Source organism: Cupressus sempervirens, chromosome 3 (assembly GCF_028749045.1).
Source record: "Cupressus sempervirens isolate cs-2001-9-10 chromosome 3, ASM2874904v1, whole genome shotgun sequence".
NCBI classification, from domain to species: domain Eukaryota; kingdom Viridiplantae; phylum Streptophyta; class Pinopsida; order Cupressales; family Cupressaceae; genus Cupressus; species Cupressus sempervirens.
In genome coordinates this window covers 5,435,841-5,457,120 of record NC_143120.1, presented here as the reverse complement: position 1 = coordinate 5,457,120, position 21,280 = coordinate 5,435,841, and the positions used below count along the sequence as shown (strand labels likewise).

Below are 21,280 nucleotides of genomic sequence, written 5' to 3'. Positions count from 1 at the left end.
AACTAAAAAGGAAATGTATGATTGATGTCATTCGATAAATTATGTTTGAATGCATCATTCTTGTAATTGATAATTTATTTAGATAAAATGATGATGGTAATTTTAAATGATCCTCGTGTATTTATACTTACTCTAATTATCAAACTTATTAATATGTATCTTTCCTTTGAATAGATTGATTGATTCCCCTTCACCCTACATGATGGCAAGATCATGGCTCTGATACCACTGTAATGTCCCCACTATTAGGGTTAGTTTGGGACAACAAATATCTGCAAAATAAATGTTAGAATCATAGTAATAATAAACATAACTACACTATTCTACCCTCTATCTAAAACCCCAACCAAAGGCATCTCTAGTTCGGGTTTCCTAGCCCTTAGTTATTCCACCATCTTCCTAGAAGCGCAACCCTCAAGATTCTTCCTAGATGGGACATCCTCTATCCAAGGCCAATCACATATGCATATGTTGACATTATTAGAATATTCTAGTACATGGAGATTATCTATTAATTTGAATCATGGTGGTCAGATGGAGATGACCTTAACGCCTCACATAACTCATGTTACAGATTTCTTTGATCTCTACGGTGTCAGTCCAATGGACTGACACAATATCATCCATTTTGCATCTAGTCATTCATACATGGTTACTCATCTCTCAAACTAGCTTGATGGCCATTCATACGAGGATCTCACTTCCTACACTAGACACTATGAGGTTCCATCTAGCCATTCATACACTGGCGCATAATCATTCATAGAGGGATGATCATAGGCTCTACACTGACACTATGGAAGGTCTCATCAATTACTTAGATCCATAAAGAATTATAATATCTTGCAACACATCATCTAATTCTTGATATTTAACATACATAAGATCAAACTATAAAAATAAATCAAATATTATTATACATATACAAATACTAATGTATATTTCTTTATATTAAAAAATATATAAAATCAAATTGTAAAATATCATTTAAATGAATATAATTTTCAAATGCTATATATATATATTCCCTCATTTTAAATTTTATTTTATATAGAAATAAAAGAAAGACTTGCCTTATATATACTCCACTAGTCTTACTCTTATTCTTCCTAAAAGTAAGATCACCTCTCTTTAATTTGGTAGAGATGTTCCATTTGGCTTAATCCATTTTTGGATGGAAAACGTGATTTGCATCAAGTGGTATATATTTGCTAGTTATCATCCACACGTGAAGGGTCTTAAACTTTGAAATTATTTGCTGCCACTTTGTTTTGAATGCCTCCATCCGAAGAAAAGATTCCTATCCATGTATTTGGTTCTTATGTTAATATATGTCGAGCAAAGAGGATGGATTGTGACCCCACCAATCAGTTTATGAAATCTCTTATTTATTTTAATATTTCATTAAATAAATATTGTTTGTTTATTAATATGATTTTATATTAACATCTAATTAGAATTAGACGGATTTGGTAATTTATGTAAATATTTTGTTGGATTAACTTAATCTATTAATTGATAAGATTTAGTTTAGTTTAATATTAAGATATATGTTTTATGAATCAATTAGTCATTTGATTAAATGATTAACTTACATTATTAGAGGGGATATTTGGTGTCCTCAATTTTGACATCAACCCTATGGGGTTTTCTCATGGATTCGTGGGCAAATCCTCTGTGTTTCAATGCATTGATGAGGCGTCATGAAAATAATTCAGTATCTTTGAATTGTTCTTTGTGTAGTCTTGTGTATATGTTCTTTTGAATGTTTTCCGTCAAGATTATCCCCACTTGTTTGTTGGTAAGATTTTTTCTTCTTGCATTGCAAACACTCATTTTTTGGTTAATTTTCATGTCCTTTCTTTATTTTTCTTTATGTTGTAAATTTTTTTTTGGTCCTGTTTTTGCCTTAGGTGAGTAGCCCTTGGAATTTTGCTCAATTTGAGCTAACTTAAGTCCAAATCAAAGTTGTCTAGCTCATGTTATAGGGAAAAAAGTGGAGTTTTGTAGGTCGACAGGATATTTTTATAAAAAACCTCATTAAAGTGGGCTTTTTATTAGCAATTGCACGATATAAAATTATTTAAAGTGAATTTTATGGTCCATTTTAAAATTTCAACTCATTTAGAGTTTGATTTGACCATAGTTTTTTGTGTTATATGAAAATAGCTGATTTCTTGGCTATTTGTCATGTTACTTAATTAAAGACTATAGTTGAATATTAAATACAAATACATGAGACGACTCAAGTGCATAAAGTGGGACTTTTATTTCATATTGCATATATCACATGCAAAATACTTCATGAAAATCCACTCCCAGTGGTATGATTACATATGTTATTGTATTATAAGTTCATTTTTAATAATCAAATACATATGTAATTTTAAATCACCATATAAGTGGGTTTTTGAAATATATTTGCATGTCATTATAACATGTGAATGTAAAATTAAAATGAGTTCCTTCACTCACATTAAGTCAAAATGGCGATTTTGGACCATACATATGTTGTTGATTAAAAATACATATTCCCTTTAGCCTAAGTCAAAAAGTGGCGAATTTGAGGCCAACGGCATATGTTTTAAAATATATGTTAATGACTTTCAAAAATGCGTTCTCCACTAAGTCTGTAAAGCCAGTAGTCTAAGTGGTGATTTTAGAGGGTTTTACATGTTTCTAAATACATGTCTTTGCCTCTAAATGATGCATTTTCCTTTGTAAACTCAAAGGTGGCAATTTTAGGTTGTTTTGTATGTGTTTAAATACATGTTTTTACCCTTTTGAAATGCGTTTTTCTCTAAAGGGCAAAAGTGGCAATTTTTTATGCTATTGCATGTTTTTGGTGTATGCATTTGTATTCAAAAAACACGTTTAAACCTTTAGTGCTCTCGGAGAAGTTTTTAGGCATATTGTTGCATGGTTTTTTCCTTCTAAGAAGCATTTTCCTTCATCAAGAGAGGAGTGACGATTTTGGAAAGAAAAACATATGTTTTGAACACTTGTTTTAATTCCTCTTAAAAGTGTTTGACTTTGCAAAATGCCCTATTCATTCTAGGCGGCTATTTTTCCGCAAAGTGCACATTATTTGATTAGAAATAACGAATGAAATTAAGAAAAAATAAATTAATTCAAGAGAGTTTAACTATGAATATAGTTACCATACTTTAGAAGAGCTTTCCAAGATCAACACAAGAGAGGAGACAAAGATTTTGGAAGGGGAAAGCAAAGAAAACCTCTTGTGAATTATATGAATGAGGCAAATGCTTAAAGATTGAAGAGAGAGAGAGAAATGGAGCCATAGGCTCATTACAAGAACTACATAGTGATGGTATGTTATTTAGAATGAGAGAGGAGCATCTCTTAGATAGAGATGAGAAGAGGAGTTATTTACTCACAATCATGTGAATGATTGCCACATTCATAAGTGTGTGCATAACAAGTGTCATAATCCTCTTAAGGAGGAATAAACTATTTTCTTTAATAAAGGAATTGCAAAAAATGAGTTGTCCTCACACATAGACAAGAGGACAAGCAAATGACACGTCCTCACATGTAGACTAGAGGACATACAACATAAGGGATACCTTTGTTTATCCTATTTAATAAATAAATACAACCAAGGAAAGATTACTAATTGTAACATGCCCCTTTAATCTTTATTTGGGGAAATGAGAAGGGGTATACAAATAGATTTACAATAATACAACATGTTCTTTAAAGTGTCTTCAATTGTGCATGGGGTCTCTTATCAGCGTAGGTACATTTTGGAGAGCCAAGAAAAGTGGATAGGTCCTTCAAATGTGTTACACCTTCAAGTGGATTTGTGGTGCATAGGATATATACAACAAATAATGATGTCTTGTATGTGCCTTGGTGGATTACCTAGAAACATTGAAACAAGAAACATGACAACTATCCAGAGGGGTAATTTCATCTTATATTCAAGTTTTCAATCCTTTTGAAATATTATAAGTATTAGAAAACTCTTGTAGAGAAAATTGGGATAGAGTGATAAATGTAAATGTAACTTGTCACCACAAAGAAATGAAGTTAACTTGATATCAAGATAAATCATATGCTCAAAATATCATAAAATATTAGATATGAAATGTGTTTATCAATGCTCCTTGAAGGTAATATACTAATAGAAAAATGACCATAGACAAGGCTAACTAATACCGACAACATCAACATTGCGTCAATCATATGCATATAGACAATCCATTAATGAATCATCCCATCACTTGCTAATGGTTATTGACTCCATAGCCTACATGACTCACGATCTAAACAATGAAGTATGCAAAAGACTATCCACTTAGTATAGTAATAAAAGAAATATGAGGAGAGACAAGGATAACTTAGTAAACGTGTGACTCAAGCACCAGATCAACTCAAGATCTTGATTTTCCATCATGTTTATCATAATAAATAACAACCAATTGCCTTCAAAATGGGTCAAGCCAATTGAAAATGGAGGGAAACTCCATGAATAACATCCTCTTCATGAGGAACAGATAGATCAAAATGGAGGAAAACTCAATATAAATATCATCTTCCAAAGTGGAACAAATATAACCAAATGCAGGTAAACTCCATATAAATATCATCCTTTCAAGGTAGAACAAATTGAGGGAAACTCCATTTTAAATATCATATTTTAAAGTGGAACAAATATAACCAAAAGGAGGTAAACTCCATATAAAGTAAGTGCACACCATTATAGGATGGAGGGGTACTCTATGGGCCGGATAAAGTGCCGGATAAAGCAACTATTTAGTAGTTATACTAAGGGGACCTTAATAGTTAACTTTGAAGAAAATGGCTCCCTATGCAACTTACAAAAAAGACCGAATATAAATCAATGGTATAAAACCATAAAATGCCAACATGGTCATAAAAGACTGTACGATAATGTCTGGGAGGCCCATATGGTTGTAGTAGAGAGACCGTATGGTTATGTCTGGGAGGCCCATGCGGTTGTAGCAGGGAGGCCGTACGTTTGTGGGTTGAGGGGCCGTACAGTTGGGGGGAAGGGGGATCGTACAGTGGTGGAGGTGATGTGTATGGTGAGGGGGAAGAGGAGGTCGTATGGTGGTGGAGGTGATGCGTACGGTGAGGGAGAGAGGAGGTTGTACGGTGATGGAGGTGAGTGTGTCAAGGAAGGCTTTACGATCCTTGCAAAGGGTAGTACGGTTTGTTCTTCAGATTCACCAATGCTAAGTTGTAATGTCCCCTCTTTAGTACGACATAGCATTGTTTGTGGATTTGCCTATTACAGACTCTCGTAGGCAGAAGGGATTGATGAGAGAGTCATTTTGGCATTTATTGGGTGATTGGATGGCTCATTATGCTCTTGGAGATATTATTTTATTTATATTTTATCATCATTTTTTATACGGGGCCTACATGTTATGATTCTAAGTTGAGTTGCACTTTTTTTTAGTGTAAAGTTATTTATTATAAAAGTGCATTATAATGGGATTTTATAATGGATGTTTCTAGAAGTTCTTAGTAACTTCTTAGAAAAGTAAATAAATAGAGGGCTTGGCCTCTCATTTGGACACACCAGATTTGATAATTCTACTACATTTTCTCTTGAGCATTTGTGGGGCTTGATAGTCTGCAAATATTCAGCATAATCCTTGAGAACGATACCTCTCAAGAGATTGCATAACTGAGGAGGTGAAAGATCTTTTGAAGGGTTGCACATTGGAAGTGGTAAATCAACCATTTCATGTTGAGCTTCAATGGTGTACTCAGATTTGGACTAAGGGTTTGCATTTTTCAGTGATCCAAGGGCTGATTTTCCATCTACTTATTAGAAGTGCATTGGCATTGTTTGGAGAACATTTCAGGGGTTTTTGGTGGCTTCCTAACAAGGATCGATTTCCAACCAGAACTCACATTTTTGCTTGTATCTCCTATTCGGTTGGGATATTGATTTTTATATTGTGGGAGGCACTTAGCCTAGCCCAGGCGTCCATGTTTATAGCATTTTCGGCACATGTTATTGAAGACAAAAATTATAAAAATCGCACCAGACAGTGTAGTACGGCCTGACACAGCAGCAGTGTACGGACTTCATTTTGGGTGCAACGTATAGTTCAGTTTTCATCTACAACATCTGCATTCCCAACGTAATCAACAACAAATTTCCAAGTTCCTCTAATTCGATTGCATTTGCTAGATAGATGTCAAAATTGTAACAAAGGGTGTGAACTTCCAGTTATTGCTGTAACAGTCATTAAAAATCAGTCATTACTTGCATTGCATATTTCATTTTGTGTCTATTGTACATGACAAACATTCATGATCAGCTCAAACCATATGATCTACTTACATTGCATACTTGTAGCAGTTTTCTAGTGCCAAACAACTGCAAATCTGAACGTTCTCAAAATCCGAAAGTTGTAATTGGCAATTCTATTGAACACATAAACATATTGGCACTGTTTTTGCATCATTTTGTGGATTTATTGCTAAACAATTATCCCTCTTATCATTTTCATAATAGTTTAATTCAATTGCATGCCAAGTGTTTGACGGAATTCTCCTAGAACATATTCACTGCAGTATAGTCTAGATTGCATGCCAAGTGTTTGACAAAATTCCATTGGTAAATAATAGTGGTATTTTAGCAAGGGACTTTACATAAGTCCTCCAGAATGAATTCACAACTTTAAAGAGACCTGAAAATATTGAGATAATCACAGATAGATATATATGTTCCAGACCAAAATGGTGTTCCTGATTCGCCAGATCCGAAGCAAAGAAATACAATGGATGGAATAGGGTAAGGGTTGATTCCCACTGAAACCGCAAGAGCCAAGTAGGGAAGATCTCTCACTTTCGAAATGACAAACAATACAGAACTCCAACAGGAATTCGCATACAATAAAATAATCCAAATTGCATGCCAACTATTAGCTACATGTCATACTTAAATACCCTTCAGGGGAACTCTTGATGGTTTACAAAGACAGCCGACGGCAACACCTATGGTAACAATTAAAATCAAAATGGGTTTTAGATATACTAAATCAATCGGAACCACAAATACAAATATTATTAACTTGGGCCCCATATTAAAGTAATTAAAACAACTAATTAAAGGTCCTTTTATTATATTATTTAAATTCTGGGACCAATTAATTAAATAAATTAAATTGAATTTTTACATTAAAATTTGGGGACATTACAGAAAACTCCATTGAGGGTGAACAAGGGCACTTAATTGATTTATGACTTGAAATATTAGACATTTTTATTTTACAAAATATACCCAAAAAACTTTACTAATCATCACAATCATAATAGCTTGTATATTTATTAGGGTATATATGTGTGCACCTATATATACTTAAATAAATATACCTAAAAAAATATCATGGTTTGAAATCATACAAGTAAATCATAGAAAATATGATCATATCTAGTTCACATGAAAGTCAAATGGTTGATGGAACATACATACATACTTGTTTTCAAAGAAATATAAGCTATCCTTTTAAAAAGTGAAATAAATAGATCCCTTCATATAAAAAATATGTTCTCAAAAAAATAAAGGAGCAAAATATATGGGTCATTAACTTGTAAGAGCACACAAACAAACATTTTCTCAATCTTTGATAGTGACACAATTTGCATTTTATCATGTTGCCACATTAAATCAACCACTATGAGTTTTAAAGTTAAAGAAGATGCATTCTCGTGGATTGATGAAAAAAATAGTAAACAAAGCCTTGACCTGCAATACTTTAAACTTAACTCTGAAAGTTATTTATAACAAGCATGAAATTTATGATTAGTCTAAAATTCATCAATTAATAAACATGGATTAAAAAACATTCATTAGAGAACAAACATGTATATTCTTAAAGTAAATATAATTCAACTTAAATAATTTATTGAAACATTTAGAAATAGTAGAAAAAAATACTTTAAGACAATGAAAGTTAACAAAATAATATTCTATACAAAGGTGAGTTTAAAAAAATTAGTAAGACACCTAAAAAATATTTTCCTTATTTATTTTTTATTAAAAAGGAAATTGAGGATAAATTACAAAATGATGAAATAAAAAAAGGTAAACTATTAAGAAAAATGAAAAAAATTTAACTTTTAAAAAGAAAGAATTGTCAATTAAAAACTCTTTGTTCTGTTCTTTTGAGAAAAAAATAGCTTACATAAAGTCGTGATGATTAATGTTTGCCTTATAGAATATTTATTAACATTCTTTAAACTCAATAAGGGAGTGGTGATAATCTTTTAAAAAAACTGATTGCAATCATTTAAAATTTTTAACAAAGAAGTTTCTAGACAAGCTAATATCATTAGTGTAACAACCACTTTTTCCAAGTCTTAACTAACAGCTAGCATATCAAAGAAATACAATTATTACTTCATATTCATAGGAAGACAGTTATAGAGTTATGTTCATGTGAATGAAATCAATGATTACAAATAGTTAATAGAAATTTCATAACTAACAATTGAAGACACCATCAATGAATTTAACAAGGAATTTAAAATCTACATACCATAGAATACAAAACTGAAATCAGTCTAGGGATGCTTCTGCAAAATTCAGGTTAGTACATGCATACCGCTTTGAAACAAATAAATATACCACTTTATTGAAATGACAAATACCGTCAAATACCACTATATCATTTAGGGCATCAAATACCACTGTACCATTTAGGGCATCAATTACCACTGTATCAATTAGGGCATCAAACACCACTGTATCATTCCTCTTTCATTTGCTAACTATGGCAATAACACACAGTAAGGAGGTACACTCATATTCACTATTCACATAAATGAAAGACTGAAATAACAATCCATGAGATAAACCTATCTCTTGCATATAATTATATTCCATGTTCAGTTGGAAGATCAATTGATCCAACTGGTTGCCAATTACATTGACTAGAAAAGTTGCTTTCATTAAAGGAACTAATTAAATCAATGATATAAATCAATCCATCATATCGTCTACTTGTAAAAACATCATAAAAGTAAAATACAGGTTACCAACAAATGTTTGAATGCATAATTTATCTTTGTCTAGTGAATGTCCTGGCATTATGTGGAGAAGAAACACATTGTCAGGGGCTTTTTCTCCCAACCGCAAACCCTTGGATATCCCCACACAATCTCTATCGAGAAAGGCCCTCCCTATGTGGAAATAGACATGGATTACCTTTTCCATCCACTAAGCATTCTAGTACTAGAGTATTAACCCATAACTCAACTAGACAACAATATCTAAACAATGGATTATCATGAGCTGACTCAATTATTTAGATGTGATTATTTGTTACTGATTTATGTTTACTTTATCATGCAGGAGTATTTTCATTCTCACCCTTCATCTTGACCATGTTGGTCTGCACAAATGAATTCCTAGATGATTCCATAAATGGAATTTGATTATTGTTTATAAAGTACTGATATCTCATTAATTCTCAAAACTGCTCTAAGACATTATAGGTGAAAGATTATAATCCTTTCCAATATTAAACATTTGAAGAGGGATCAAGAAGATCATACACAACAAACAAATTATACATAGAGGTAGAAATTAAATGCAACTATTTTGAAGATGAAGACCACATTATACTTATCCGTGACAATTAGTAAGAAGCTATTGGCTACCAACATGGAAAGCATCTGCATAGGAATAAAGCTGCTCCAGACCACAAGGATACATAACTCAAGGTATCAATACCAATCTAAACACATATGAATGATGTATGTAATATAACCACCAACAAAAGCAAAAAGCATTCAAGTTAGCCATACATGTCCATGAATGGTTGTATAGACAACAATCTAAGCACATGATCGATGAAATATATATATACACACACACACACACACACACACACGACAAAGATTGAGGCCCAATAAAATCATGAACAAACAAATAAATGATTATACCATGGAAGCCATAAAAGAAGTTGTTAGGATTTGAACCAGTATCATGGATCAAGCTTGGCTTACAGATAGGTGCTTGGGCAGTGGTCCAAAAATGCTATGAGACAAATATGCCTCAATACTCTCCAATGTGAGAGAAGAATACAACTCCATTCAAAGAGAATTACAAATCGCTATCACAGTATTGTGATTGGGTTTCACACATAACAAAAGCAATGATCAATTTGATTGATTCACAATAGGGAGCAGGTTGAGGTATGTCCTGTGGTAGAAGTCTCATCACATATAAGAAAATCCATGCCCAGTTAGAAGAAAGAACAAGAAGGTGGCGGTGGAGGAGTTACAATACCAACAAGAAATCATCCGCACAAATATTTAAATGGCCATCTCAAGTTATAATGCTCGATTGAAAATAAAATATAATATGAAAGGTGGCCACATGGAATAATATTAGGCCACTGCCAAGGTGAAAGAAATAATAATATTTTCTTAGTATATAGTATCATGGTATCTATAGATACCTACATAAGTATATCTGTATACATGTGTACATGCATAAACCTCGACCATATATTTCTTACGTATACGCCAAAGATCAAGAATGTGTATATGTTCTTATATATATAAAATTGGTTTACATATGTCCACATATATGTATGTATGTATTTATGTATGTATAGGTATAGATATTTAGGTATCATGATGTCGACATGATAAGACATGCTTATACACCAGGAGGCTCCAACCAACAACACAAATACAAGGGTACAAACTTGCTCAATTTTCAATTTATTCTTAATGATCTCTTTTAATATTAAATGATGTCTAATTTAATAGGTTAGCTCATGGTCGTCTAACATATACTCTTGCTTGCCTAGTCGTTTACCCTTAGCCATGGTGGTTCAAGGCTCTTACCTATTTGCTCAGTGATGATGGTGTCCCCCTATGCCCAATTCTTTTCTAGCAATGCTTCCTCCCTTCGATGTGCTCTTGCCAAGGGAATTCTCCATGATTATATCATATTCCTCAATATAATAACAATTTCCCATAACCAGTCATTATTCTTAAACCATCATAACGGCTAACTAGCATGCCAACTACATAGGAAATTATAACGATTACCCATCTTACCCTTTCACATGATCGTAACTAATTTTACCTCTCAACTGACTGCACAAGAAACCTCAACGAATAAATGAACAATTTTTAATTGAGCCAAGAAATTGGGATGTAACCATTAGCTAATTAAGTATCTAAATCAAATTTTCTCACTTAGAAATAATTTTGAAACTAAACTGCTGACATATATATGAAATCAAAAGGTATTATATTTTAGTATAACTTGAATTTAAAAAAAAAACCATTTAATAATATATGGAGAGAGTTTTGCAAATTTGACAACTTCAACGTACCTTTATGTAGGAATTAACGTTCAATGTGATTGTATTTTAGTGCCAAAAGTGTTCAATCAAATTAAAGTTTGTGAATTTGCTATGTTGTTTGGAAATTTCTGTTTTGGACTTTTGATAATGACTGATTACAATGAATTTTACTTCTTCAAGCTCCTTTTTGTAATACTATTATAAATCATTCGGATGAAATCTCTTGTGAAAGTGATATTTAAAATTTAAATAAAACTCTTTTTGAAATAAAAAACTTTTCAAAATAAATGAGCAAATAATAGAAATGTAAAAAAGAATTGAAAAAAAGAAATGTGATTTCAGCTGCTTAAACACGATGCTGTATTAAATCTAAGAGATTATAAACTTTATTAAGCTATTTTATAGTTGAATTATTACCATACAATAAAAATATATTAGACTTTGAAAAATGGAAAACTAAAAATAATGCAAACAATTTTGAACAAAATAAGACAGAAAACAAAGATTGCAAATAAATGAAAAAATAATAATGAAGGAAATAATATGGTAAAAAATTGCAAAAATGACACAGATAAATGTGCGCAAACACTAGATGGAAGAGAAATGATGGCACACAGAATGCAGAGAAATATCTTTGCAAAAAGAAGTGAAGGCAAAATATAAACATTATTAAAGACAAACATGACACTATTTTTGTTGCTGACAAGCATTACGTACCTTTGTAGCAACAAGGAGAGCAGAGTTCGAGCAGAGGTTGAGCAAGAACAAATGAACCACACAATGAACACACTTGAGGGGATGGAGGACAGATGTGGAATCAAATGAATCTCTTTTTTGGACTTTTGATAATGATTGATCACAATGAATTTTACTTCTTTGAGCTCCTTTTTCTAATACTATTATAAATCATTTGGATGAAATCTCTTGTGAAAGTGATGTTTAAAATTTAAATAAAACTCTTTTTTAAATTAAAACTTTTCAAAATAAATTAGTAAATAATAGAAATGTAAAAAAGAATTGAAAAAAAGAAATGTCATTTCAGCTGCTGAAACACGGTGCTGTATTAAATCTAAGAGATTATAAGCTTTTTAAAGCTATTTTATATATGAATTATTACCATACAATAAATATATATTAGACTTTGAAAAATGGTGAACTAAAAATAATGCAAACAATTTTGAACAAAATAAGATAGAAAACAAAGATTGCAAATATTTGACAATGCAGAGTATAAATGAAAATATAATGAAGGAAATAATATGGTTAAAAATAGCAAAAGTGACACAGATAAATGTGTGCAAACACTAGATGGAAGAGACGATGGCATTGTGTGCAAACACTAGATGGAAGAGATGAATGCAGAGGAATGTCTCTGCAAAAAGAAGTGAAGGCAAAATATAAACATTATTAAATACAAAACAACACTATTTTTGTTGCTGACAAGCATTACGTACCTTTGTAGCAACAAGGAGAGTAGAGTTATGAGCAGAGGTCGATGAGAACAAATGAACCACACAATGAACACACTAGAGGGGATGGAGGACAGATGTGGAATCAAATTTTACCAAATTTCAATAATGTGTGAAACTCTTCCCGCACAGGACAAAAACATTAGCATAAAGGAAACACTCAAGCACAAGGTCACAGTGTGAATTCCAAAATTTAAAGTAATTTACCTGAACGTTATTTCAAGTATTGCATTCATCAAAAAAATCCTTAAAATTTTTGTACCAATTTAACTGCTAAACTTTCGCCTTTCTGAACCCCAAAAAAATGAGAAATAACGAGTTTGAAGCATAATTCTCAAAGAGGATAAGAAAATGCTCTTAATGTCTCTCCAGATTGTTTTCTTTTCTTCCTTCACCTATCATCTTTGCGAGTTGACAGAGATGACAAGTGAAGGAAGAAAAGAAAACAATTTGGAGAGACATTACATATAGATTTAAAAAAAGGAGACGTTGCTAGATGAAAATCTATAGAGAAGGGAGCACATGAATAATTAAATACAAACTAAAAGAGTCAATCCTATATTTTGACATGGTTTCCACTACAGCTGCAATTTTGGGAAAATCGTGAATTTTGAAATAAAAATGAAATTTCAAAGCTTGGGAAAGAGCTTTATAGATGCATTGGGCAGTTATAAGATAAGATAAGATAAATTTATTAATGTCCAACAAAAGACCACAACGTGGGTCTAAGGGACTGGAAGCTTACAACAAGGAAAAAGCAGACAAATGGAGCACCAAATGGTGTCCAAAAAAGAACAAGTACAACAAAAGAAGAAGAAAGCAGGAAACATCACGGAAAAGATTAGGTATCCGTCTTCGTAGGGAAAAATTCCAACAGTGACTGATCTGTGCGGCTATCAGAAGCCTTGTGATGACGCTGAGTGCTATGAGAGGAGTGTCGCTGGCAAAAAGGTCCCCTGCGGGGTCTCATCGATCTGGAACAGCCCGTGTTAGGGAAACTGTATGGTCGCTTCACACCCCGAGCTGGAGTTAAGGGTGAGAAGAAGGTCGTAATAAGCTGTGCCTGGGTCTGACTCTTGGGAAATGAAAGCTGTAAAGTATGGTCACGAAGCTGTAAGGACTCACGAAGATAGAGTGCAATGCAACGCTGATCGGTGTACCTGAAAAAATTCGAGAGGGATCTGCAATCTCTAAACAGACAGTAAAATCTCCCTCTAATCTCGTAGTATATGGCGCATCTGAAAAGAAAATGAATCTTAGATTCTGTCTCTGTTCATATGCATCAGAAGGTACACACATAAGTGTTGAGATTGCATGACCCAAAGCCTTTAGCTGAAGTAATATGCATGAGGGATCAAATGATAAAAATATAATGAGAAACATATTTAAAACTATGTTATAATTGAATTATAACTGATTGGCATCACTGTCAGAGTTAGAAACTAAAAAGAAAAAATGATAAAGAAATTGATTAATCATAATATATAATAATTAATATAAAGACATTATGAAAGATTTTGAGAACTAATTGGACCAAATGAAATGATTACGATCGGAAATACCACCAACCAAATTGGTTGTGGGAAAAAGAAAAAAAATGAAGGGAAGTTATAATTAGCATGGAAAAAGTGTTGAAGCGGAGAGTAGGAATGAAATAAGAAACTCCTCTGACAAAGACTATAGACGGCATTACAAATAGATTAAAAAAATTGGCATTATATGAATGATGGCTTTGAATTGTAATTTATTTGATTAAATAAATATTCAACTTAAATTTGTTTGTGCCTGATTCAATCTATTGTTAATGAAAAATTCTCTAAAATTGGCCCTTGGACATATGTTGAACGAAAGATGCCAAGTGCATTTAGAAATATTAAAAAAGATCTAATGAGGAAGATAGAATTGATCAAGTGACAATGAAGCGACTAGGGGGAGCTAATGCATTGTAAGAGGCTCAAAACTACTGAGTATTATAACGAAGTATTTTGCATATGCCATGGGAGATATGTTAAATACCCTTAAATGTAAGAAATACACTGTGAGAAATGCTACACAAGAGAAAAATTTTAATGCCATAGGGAGGATTGTGTGAAAGGAGGAGGAAGAAAGAAAAAGAGATAGAAAAGTTTGGATGCAATTTGTGGGAACAAAAATAATCTTGTAACAATAAATGAAACATTTGGAATACTTTTCAGTTTGAATATACTGAAAACAACTTAAAAATAAAATAATCACATGCAACAAATAGATTAGTATATATATGAGTATTAGTAAGGATATATATTTTTATTCAATGAAACAAAATTCTTTTAGAGATATGAAAAAAATAGATTCGTTTTCTTTAATAAAAACCTGCACGCTTAGAATAAAAAAGAAAAGTGAAATCAACTTTTCTCTCTGTTTTTGATGACAAGCCTTCCAAAACAAGAGAGAAAAAGAAGTTAGATTAAAAAAAAAACAATAAAGAACTCTTTGGTGGTGAACCTTCCAAAGAGGGTTACTAAAAGGAAAATAAACTTATAAATTTGCAATAGAAAAGTAATGGAGCTAATGCTTCTTTTCTCCTCTCAACAAATAGTCCCCAATGAGGTAACCTTTATGCAAACTCAAAAACAAAGATTATGAGGCTCTGATACCATATTAGAGATAATGAAGATGAAATTAAGAAAAAAATAAATTAATCCAAGAGAGTTTTATTATGACAATAGTTAACATACTTTAGAAGAGCCTTCTAAGATTAACAGAAGACAGGAGACAAAGATTTTGAAAAGGGAAAGCAAAGAAAATCCCTTGAGAATTATATGAATGAGGCAAATGCCTAGAGAGAGAGAGAGAGGGGGTGGGGCGGGGGGGGCTCATTACAAGAACTACATAGTGATGGTGTGTTATTGAGAATGAGAGAGGGACATCTCTTATATAGAGATGAGATGAGAAGTTATTTACTAACTCCCATGTGAATGATTGCCACATTCATATAAGTGTGTGCATAACAAGTGTCATAATCCTCTTAAGGAGGAATAAACTATTTTCTTTAAAAAAGGAATTACGAAAAATGTGTTGTCCTCACACATGGACAAGAGGACAAGCAAATGGCATGTCTTCACATGTGGACTAGAGGACAAACGACATAAGAGATACCTTTGTTTATCCTATTTAATAAATAAATACAACCCAGGAAATATTACTAATTCTAATAGTTTTTGACATTTAGGTGCCTCTCCAAAATGCATTCAAAGTTTATGATTTCCCATTAAGAGCTGGGCTGCAATTTTTAAAGGTTTTGCATGTGTTTTAGTGTCATGTCTCCAAATTTTAATATAATGATTAAATTAAATTAATTAATTAATTGGTCCCATAATTTAAATAATATAATAAAATGACCTTTATTAGTTACTTAAATTAATTAATATGGGGTCCAAGTTAATAATATTTGTATTTGTGGTTCCAATTGATTTACTATATCTCAGACCCATTTTTATTTTAATTGTTCCATAGGTGTTGCTATCAGCCAAATTAACAAGAATCGGAATCGGCAAGGCCGAATCGAATCGTGAATCGGCAATGAATCGGCAAATTTGAAAAAACCCTTTAAATTTAAAGATTTTAACAATTTAAAACTTATTTCATGCACCCTTTATTGAATATAACTTAAACACACTATAACATCATCAAATAGAAGTTAAAACTTAACATACATAAACATGGAACATAAAATCCATCACATATGTAACTATGTTATCTAAAATAGTAAAATGTAAATTGTAGGCTAGCTGAATTAAATAGAAATCAAATGATCACAATGATTTAAATCATAGAATGTATGTAAGATGATCCATAAGACATCAAATCATAAATGTATGTAAGAATCTAAGATGAAGATCCATGAAAGTTTGAAACATATGTCTATCAATGATTCAGTATCAATATCTGTAAACAAAATATAAAAACAAGGCTCCAGCTCAAGCCTCAGACTCATAGTCATCATCATCATCCTCAACATCATCCTGAAGCTCGGCTGCAGCCTCAGCCTCAGCCTCTGAGTATCCAGTCTGCCTAGTAGCAAGGCGTCTAATGTAGGTCCTAGAGGACTGCCGAGCCATATCTCCCGCATGTAAGATGGGCTCATGAACGTCGCTAGGGCCTGTGCCTGTGCGTGCACGTGTGCGTCTACCAATGCCTGAAGAACGTGCTCTAGCTGCCTCAGCCTCTATATCCACCTGGTCAACCCACACACGGTCTTCCTCAGTGAAGACTGGATCCACAACCTCTGTGAGCCACTCTGATTCTGGATCAATCTCCTCTAGAATGATCGGAGAGGAGTCAGTGCCCAAAATCTGTCTGATCCTAAGACGGAGGTTGTAATGAACAAAGACAATATCATTCAACTTCTGCACTGTCAACCTGTTTCTCCTCTTCGAATGGATGTGCTCGAACATGGACCAACTGCGCTCACATCCAGAAGCGCTGCTTGGCTGACTCAGAATACGAATGGCAATTTTTTGAAGTTTTGGGGTTGTGGCCACCATCTATCTGCAATAAGGGAAAAATTGAAAATAGAAACAATTAGTCTCATTTACAAATTACAAGTTAACTCTAAAATTACATAATCAACTTTAAGATTAGAATCTAGATTCATGAACATTGAATATATTATTTAATTTTTACCTGGCTGTAGTGTTGTCTGAGCATTTATGGCCATCCTGCTAGAGAAAAGTGGCCCCTCTTTATTGTTGAACTGGTCTAGCTCAACAATCGCAGCAGCGCTATCTTCATCGCTACTCAACCTCTGAATCACTGTGTATAAGCCAGTGAGAACCTCCGCATCCGCCTTGAACTCAGGACGGAAACGATATGCCGGATTCAGAAAGTAAGCTGCTGCATGGATGGGTCGATGGAGCTGATTCTGCCATCTCCTATCGATGATGTCCCAAATAGGGCCATACCTCTCCTGCACTCCTGCATATTGGGCTCTGATGGCCTCCTTGGCCCTATCCATGCCCTCATAAATGTAGCCCATAGAGGGCTTCTCCCCATCAGTAGTTCGTAGCAAAGCTACAAGGGGCTCAGTGACCTACATATAAAGTAAAACAAAAAACTTGAGTCAAAACTTAAATATAAAATAATATAACTTAAAGTAAAAGTAAAATACTAAATGTTAAATTGCAATAAATTTACCTGCAGGATTTCTCTAGCGGGTTTCCAAAAACCATCCTCATCAAATATGCAATCCGCTACATCTATCCCTACAGTGGTCGTAGCATAGGAAGAGGAAATCCACTCCCGCCCAACAAACATGCTCCTCAATTCATCCCTTGATGTCAACAAGGACTGCAAGGTGATGAAATTTGAGGCAAACCTCGTGATACCTGGGCGAGCTAACTCTTTTCCTTCTGTGTACTTCCTCATTGTGCTAAGGACAAATGAATGATTATAAATGAATTTGCATATGCTTTTTGCCCTTTCCACACATGACTTGACAAACTCAAGTTTGCCAATTTCCTCCAACATGAGGTCAATGCAATGTGCCGCACAAGGGGACCAAAATATGGTGGGGTGCCTCTCCATCAAAAGTTTACCTACAACAATTTTAAGTCAATTAGAAATTCAAATTTCAAAATTCAAATAAATTTATTTTCAAAACTTGAAAAGTTAAAAGTTTACCTGCAGCAACATAACTTGCTGCATTATCCGTCACCACCTGGATCACATTTTGTTCTCCCACCTCTGCTATGACTTCCTCAATAGCCTCACATAAGTATGTGGCATTTTTTACATGTGCAGAAGCATCAATGGATTTGATGAACATGGTATATCCTACAAGTAACAAAACAACGAATTAGAATATTAAAATTAAATGGATCATCAACAAATTAGCATTCAACAAATCAAAATTTACAATTATGTATGTAGGAAAGTAGAATGATCAATTACCTCCACAGGATACAAGAAAATTGAGGAGTGTTCTATTCCTCCTATCTGTCCAACCATCAGTCATGATGGTGCAACCCTTTGCAATCCACTCCTTTCGGTTCTCCTCGAGCTCAGCCCTCATGTCCTCTACCATCTCATCCAAGAGGTATCCGCTCAACTCAGCCTCAGTTGGGGCTTTAAACCCCGGACCACAAATAGCAACCGCGTCTATCATGTTCTGCCAATAAGGAGCCCTGTCACAAATAAAAATTTAGATGTCAAAGACTCAAATTATAAAACAAGTAAATATAATTAAAGTTTTACTTTTACTTTTAATTTTAACTTTAAAGAAAACAACGAAAAAAGAATCAGTTACCTGGCTGCAATAAATGGAATGTTGCAAAAGTACCAAAATTTGCATATCTCCTTTCTGGCAGCATCATGAATTTCCTTGTTCAAACCCATGCCCTCAAGCGTGGGTTGGGAACCAGGAGTAGTGCGGGGCACAAATTAACTATCCATTCTGTTTTTTCGCACTCTAGGCTGCAATAGGTTGGTGTGGGACTCTGTCTCAGTATGTGACCGACTAGCACCAGCACGAGCAGAAGAACTAGGATAAAAAGGAGGCCTAGAAGAACCCTCTCCAACACAACCTACAGATGCAGAAGCTGATGCAGATGCAGATGTGGATGCGGCTGTAGATGCGGATGCGGGAACATGGGAGCCAATACCCCTTAACCCTTCAAGTTGCATTTTCCTATTGGCTTTGTCTTTTTCAATTTTTTCTAATGCCATTAAGCAAGTGCGTTTTGCCTCAGGAGTTTGGTGAGTGCAAATTGTAACATCGTGTCCAGGTATAGCAGCAATGTGGTATTTCAATCTATAAATGCCCCCAGAAGTTATTTTTTCTTTACAAAAAATACATTTTGTTTGATATTTGGTTCTTCCAGGAAACTCTTCGTTATATTTCCAACATTCATCTTTTCTACCCATTGCGAATTTGCAAAAAATGAAAGCAAAGGCTGCTGCAATAAAAATTTATATGTAAAATATCAAAGTTTGAAGCTAATAAAAGCTACAAAACAACAAACCGTAGTTTGCAACTTAGTAAAAATAAAGAACATTCAAGATCTAAACTAAAAATCTTGAAAACTATAAAAATTTAACAAAAAATGCATAATACACTAACATGCAAAAAAAAAAAGAGCACTTACCTCTTGCAAATGAGTTGAGGAGTGTTGAGATTGGCTCTCTAATGCTCCCAATGCAATTGATGGCCTCCCCAAATGGATTGCTGATCTCTTTTGTGCTCTTTCTTCTTGCCGGTTAGAAACCTATGGCTTTTCTTTTCTCTTCTTCTCTCTCACTTTTCCTCTCTTCTACTCATGTTAAATAAATAGAAGGCCCTTTAGGGTTATAACAAAGAGAAATGGTCAAAAACAAAGTAAAAAAACCAAGCAATTTTTTAAAATTTTACAACTCTATACTTTATTGGCCGTGGGCGATTCCTGCCGATTTTTCTAGGCGATTCATGCGATTTTTTGCCTGAATCGCCTGAATCGGCGATTCAGGCGATTCACTTGAAGAAATCGGCAATGGCGATTTCCGACTCCAAAAAAATCGCCATTGCTGAATCTAATCGCCGAATCGCCGATTCAGGCAATTTTATGGCGATTCTCGTTACTCTGCTATCAGCTATCTTTGTAAAGCCTCAGGAGTTCCTTCGAAGGGTATTTAAGCACGTTATGTAGGTAGTACTTGTTATGCAATTTTGAATTATTTCTTTGTATTGTGAATTCTTGTTGGAGTTCAGTATTGTTCGACATTTCAGAAGTGAAAGATCATCTGAAAGATCATCCCTACTTGGCTATTCAGGTTTCGGTGGGATTTAACCCTCATCTTACTCCATCTGTGTATTACTTGCTTGTATCTGGCAATTCTGCGCACTATATATCTATATATGTTATTGGATTTCAATGTTGGTACTGACGTTAATTGACATTTCTGGCGAATATATTCACCTTGTTTCAGCATCTCAGAGTGCAACTCAATCCATCACTTCGATGACCCTCTACGACTTCCGTACCCATCTGTACAACCCCCAGACTTCACCATACGACTGCATTTTTAAGTTGTACAGACACCACAACCAATACCATATGACTCCCTGTGTTGCACACATACCCTACGACCATTTGCATATTGTGTGACCATCTTGCTCCCTATCGTATAATCACATCCAACCAACCGTACAAACACCTCTCTCATCACCCTTAGGTCGTACGGGCATATTGACTTCCTGATTTGAACCATACAAACTACTTGAGTATCATCGTATGACTATGTAGCACAGGCAACTAAGGCCGTGTAGCACAAACAACTCCATCTCGTGTAGCATAAACAATTGAGGTTGTGTATCACGAACAAATGAGGCCGTGTAGCACAGACAACTGAGGCTGTACAACATGAAAAACTAAGGCCGTATAGCACAAAGAACTCCACCCTATGTAGTACAAACAACTGAGGTTGTGTAGCATAGGCAACCAAGGCTCATGCTACACAGGCAAC

General features: G+C 33.9%; 2 protein-coding genes across 4 annotated transcripts in view; one reads left to right on the top strand and one right to left on the bottom strand.

Moving 5' to 3' along the window:
- The window catches only part of LOC149564443 (mediator of RNA polymerase II transcription subunit), a 381,382-nt gene that overhangs the window by 171,104 nt on the left and 188,998 nt on the right, over positions 1-21,280 (top strand). The window lies entirely within an intron of this gene.
- On the bottom strand, positions 17,330-19,206 carry LOC149564444 (uncharacterized). The gene is made up of 5 exons (XM_089817988.1): positions 19,089-19,206; positions 18,734-18,966; positions 18,464-18,616; positions 17,978-18,378; positions 17,330-17,873 (listed from the first exon to the last, which is right to left on the bottom strand). Exons 1-5 carry the CDS (start codon positions 19,175-19,177, stop codon positions 17,457-17,459), a joined length of 1,293 nt encoding a protein of 430 aa, XP_089674114.1. The 5' UTR covers positions 19,178-19,206; the 3' UTR covers positions 17,330-17,456.